This window comes from Geospiza fortis, unplaced genomic scaffold (assembly GCF_000277835.1).
Source record: "Geospiza fortis unplaced genomic scaffold, GeoFor_1.0 scaffold70, whole genome shotgun sequence".
Classification (NCBI taxonomy): Eukaryota; Metazoa; Chordata; class Aves; order Passeriformes; family Thraupidae; genus Geospiza; species Geospiza fortis.
The window spans coordinates 6,485,441-6,489,606 of NW_005054317.1; the positions used below are offsets into that span (position 1 = coordinate 6,485,441).

The 4,166-nt window shown below is 63.6% G+C and overlaps 1 protein-coding gene across 1 annotated transcript in view; it reads right to left on the reverse strand.

The window, feature by feature from the left end:
• Positions 1–43: 43 nt before the first annotated feature.
• The window catches only part of LOC102039977 (laminin subunit beta-1-like), an 11,699-nt gene continuing 7,576 nt past the window's right edge, over positions 44–4,166 (reverse strand). Inside the window, exons 22-33 of the mRNA XM_031056321.1 lie at positions 3,970–4,166; positions 3,788–3,884; positions 2,954–3,332; positions 2,686–2,870; positions 2,385–2,614; positions 2,096–2,299; positions 1,608–1,752; positions 1,315–1,522; positions 1,085–1,226; positions 693–869; positions 446–602; positions 44–303 (exon numbers count right to left, since the gene is read on the reverse strand). The exon at positions 3,970–4,166 is cut by the window's right edge and continues 17 nt beyond it. Coding sequence (XP_030912181.1) covers positions 170–303; positions 446–602; positions 693–869; positions 1,085–1,226; positions 1,315–1,522; positions 1,608–1,752; positions 2,096–2,299; positions 2,385–2,614; positions 2,686–2,870; positions 2,954–3,332; positions 3,788–3,884; positions 3,970–4,166 — 2,255 coding nt within the window. The 3' untranslated portion in view covers positions 44–169. The remainder of the gene's footprint in view (positions 304–445; positions 603–692; positions 870–1,084; positions 1,227–1,314; positions 1,523–1,607; positions 1,753–2,095; positions 2,300–2,384; positions 2,615–2,685; positions 2,871–2,953; positions 3,333–3,787; positions 3,885–3,969) is intronic.

Sequence of the window (4,166 nt, forward strand, 5' to 3'; positions counted from 1 at the left end):
GAGGCAGGAGCAGGCTGGACAGGAGGCATCGGACACAGGCACACACAGTTTAGGGCTTTATTTGCAGGCGCGCCCGCACTAAAGGCACCTGCAGAGTGGACGGGACTCCCGGGCTCGGGGACCTGCGGGGCAGCGGGGCAGGACCGGCCCCCGGTCCCACCAGTGGTCCCTAGCAGGTGGCGTAGGCGTTGGCCCTCTCCCGGATCTCCTGCAACAGCCCGGTGACCTGCTGCTCCAAAGCCTGCAGTCGTGTCACCTTTGCCGCCATCATCCGTTCATTGGCCCCAAAGCGCTGCTCCAGGTCTGTGGGACACGCAACATGGTCACAGTGCAGCCTCCCACCATGTCCCATAGTTGGGACACCCGGTGGGACAGGCCCAGGAGGACACGGGGACATGTATGGGGAAGTGGCAGGAAATGTACCCCACTGTGTGTTCCTTCTCACCTTCCAGCTTCCTTTTGCTGTTGCTGGCCTTATCCAGGAGGTCTTGGGCTTCTGCCATCAGCTGCGACACACGCTGCAGGGCCCCACCAGACACCCTGTCCAGCGTGCCCACCCGGTTCTTCAGCACCACGTAACGCTGTGTTACCTGGGCCAGGTCCTGGTGGCACAAGGGCATGGTGAGGCTGAGCACCTGCAGCACCCAATACCTGCTTGGTGGCTTGCATAACCAGGCCGGGATGGAGCTCACCTGGCTGAGCGTCCCCGAGGTTGTGGTGGCACGCTGTGCCCCATCCTTGGCTTGCTGGGCCATGTGGCGAGCACCCTGGCCGTGCTCCTGCAGGGCGGTGATCCGCTGTGCCAGCTCCCGCAGCCGCCTCTGCGCCTGAGACTCCTTCCTGTCCAGCACCTGCAGCCTGCGCTCCGCCTGGCAGGGACGGGCACCGGCTGCAGCAGGCACAGCAGCCACCATGCCCATGGTGCCAGCCCCACTGCCCTGGCACCTGCCCAATGCCAGCCACATTTCCCCAGCGCCAGCCTCCCTGCCCATAATGTGCCCAAGGCATCAGTCTTGCTCTGCACAGCGCTGATCCCATTACTCCCAGCAGTACCAACTCCACTCCCCGAGCCCATGCTCCTCACCTCCCTGGCTCTCTTCTCAGCCACCTGGATGGCATCTTTGGCGCTTTGCAGGGTGCTCCCTGCTGTCATTGCCTGTGTCCGTGCCACCTCCAGTGCCTGCTGTGTCCCCACCAGCTCTTCCCTTCTGCCTTCTGCTCGCTCCCTGCAGCAGCACAGGCAGCTCCAGCCCCTGCCGCTGCAGGGGGACTGACCCTATCCCCTGCCTGCCCCAGCATGGCCCCACCACTTGCCTGGCCTCCTGTCCCTGTGCCAGCAGATCCCGTGCCACAGCCAACCCCTCCGCTGTGCTGTTGAGAACTGCATCCAACCCCTCTAGCTGGCTGATGCTCTCCCGCATCTCCCACAGCAGCTCCTGGATCTGTTCAGGGCTGCTGGGCAGGGAGATGTTCAGCACCTGCCGGGCCACCAGCTCGATGCTGCCTGGGTCAGCTCCCTCCTCTGCGGGGACAGGGGAGCAGGGTGGGCTCAGGGTGGGCTCGCTGAGTCCTGCCATGCCCACGTGCCCACCCAGTGCTGTCACTACCTGCCAGGAAGGCCTTGATTCGGCGGATGAAGTCCCGCAGCTGGGCCGTCGCCTTCTCTGCACGGCTGCGGGCAGCCTGAGAGCGCCCCAGCGCCTCCTCTGCCCTGCTGCGTGCCCCCCGTGCCAGCTCCTGCACCTCCTGCATCTGAGGGGCACCTGGCTGAGCAGGGGGCACAGGGCAGCCCCGAGAGGGGGCATTTGGGGTGAACAGGGGGTACGAGGGGACAAGATGTTAACCTGAAAAGGAGCATGCAAGGGGAACAGAGAGTACAGCAGTGGCCCAAGGGGGCACGCACACAAGTGGCACAAGGGACATCTCTGAACAGGTGTAAGAGACACACACAGAGCTAACATGCTTGGGGGCATGGAAGGGGAAAAAACAGGACATAGAAGGGGGTCATGTAAAGTGGCATAGAAAGGGCACAAACAGGACATGCAAAGGGGACACAAGGGGACCCCAGAAAGTGCCAGGGAGCAATCACCCCTACCTTCTGTGCCACAACACCCAGTTGCCCTAATGCCACCTCCAGCTGCTGAGAGGCATTATGAGCGCTGCTCAGGGCTCGAGCTGAGACAGGCAGTGCCCCTGCACACACAGTGCCACCGCAGTGCCTTGTCCCTGCACTGTTTCGGCACAAGGCTCCTCCACAAGATGCGTGCTCGCAGCTCTGGTCTCCGGGTGCCCCACAAATCTGTGATGATGTCAATGGTAGAAATGGCAGCTCAACACTACATGGAGGGTGATGCCCACGCCGCTTCTGCCAGTCCTGCTCTCACCTTCTCATTGATCCTGGCAATGCTGAGTCCCATCACCCGTTTTTGTGTCTCCCGCAAGGATTTCCGGGCTGCGGCTGTGCCACGGCGGAAGGTATCGCCCCGCTGCTGCAGCGCCCGCTTGGTCGCCCGCTGCGTCACCTGCGCCCTCCTGAGCTCACCAGCTGTGCCATTGGCCACCACCTCTGCCTGCCGCGAGGCCTCCGCCGATGCCAGGATGCTGCGGTAGGACTCTGCGGGCGCAGGTGTTAGGCTTTGGCCAGGATGGCTGCCACCAAACCCAAACCTTGCTGGTTGCTCTTACCGCTGAATCCGGCTGCTGCTACAGTGCCGAGGAGGATCTGCAGGTGGGAGGTGGTTCGGTTGAGACCTCCCAGCTCACGGCTCAGCTCAGCTAGCCGGCCATGGTGCTGCATATCCGCCTGTGCCAGCTGGTCTAGATGTTGCTCCAGCTCTTGGAGGTGCTTCCCAAAGTTGTCCAGCTCCATCCTTTGGGTAGGGAGGATGGCTTTAAACTTTCAGGCGGGGACAAGAGGGGGGTCCCTCCACCCCAGCTCTACATGCACACTTGCCTGGTGCCACCCAGCTGCCTGGGCAGTCCATCGAGGAGGGGACTACCAGGGCTGTGCCCCTCTCCCAGCAGCTGTTCCGCGTGCCCCAGAGCCTCCTCCAGCTCCCGCAGGCGACGGGGGCTGAGTGGGAGTGCAGAGCCCCCCTCCCTCAGCGCCTGCACCTGTGCCCCGAGGCGCTGCAGCCCTTCCTGCAGGCTGCCCACGGCCAGGTCCCAGCGCCCAAAGCAAGGGTGGCAGGGCGAGCAGTGGGGGAAGGGCTCCTGGTAGCCCCGCTGGCAGCGGTCACAGCGCAGCCCCCCGAATCCCGGCCGGCAGTGGCACTGCCCGTTGACCTGCTCACACTGCAGGCTCTCAGCACCCAGCGGCTCACACTCACAGGCTGCAGAGACAGTTGGCAGTGTGTCCCAGCCTTCCCATGGAGCCCCATGCCCCCAGACTGCCACCCTGTCCCAGCATCCCACCATATTCCCCTGTGTCTCCAGAATCCGATCTATCCCCAGCATCTTCTATTGTCCCCACAGTTCCACCAAGTACTGGGTCCCCAAAGTCCTGCATGTCCCCAGAGACATAGCATGTCCTCAGTGTTCCACCATGTCCCCAGCATCCCCGTTTCCCCAAGGTCTGTCATGCCCACAGTGTCTCACCACGTTCCCAAGATCTCCTGAGTCCCTTGTGTCCCCAGTGTCCCACTGTCTCCTTAGTGTCCCATGTTCAGAGCTCTCACCATGTCCCCAGGGCCTCCATTTCCCTAAAGCCTCACTATGCACCCAGAGCCCCCCCACATCCCCCATCCCCAGAGCCCCTGCTCCCCGAGTCCCTGGGAGGTGCTCCCACCTCGGCACTCCTGCTCAGGATCTCCCCAGTGGTGCTCCTGGCACTGGGAACAGACACGACCCCCGAAGCCAGGCCGACACTGGCACTGCCCTGTCACCTGCAGTGACAGTGCCATGCTCACTGTGCAGCTCACTGGGCCCCAGGAGGGCAGTGCAGCCATACCAGGGTGCCAGGGGACTCACTGTGTCACAGGCAGGGTGCAGGGCGTGTGTGGAATGGCAGCCACAGGGCTCACAGCCCCTTGGCCCCCCCAGGCTCCAGAAATGGGGTGCGCAGCGATCACAGCTCTTGCCCACGACGTTGGGCCGGCAGGCACAGGCTCCTGTGCCACGGTCACAGTCGCAGGTGCCATTGGTGCAGTGGGAGGCCAGTGTGCCCC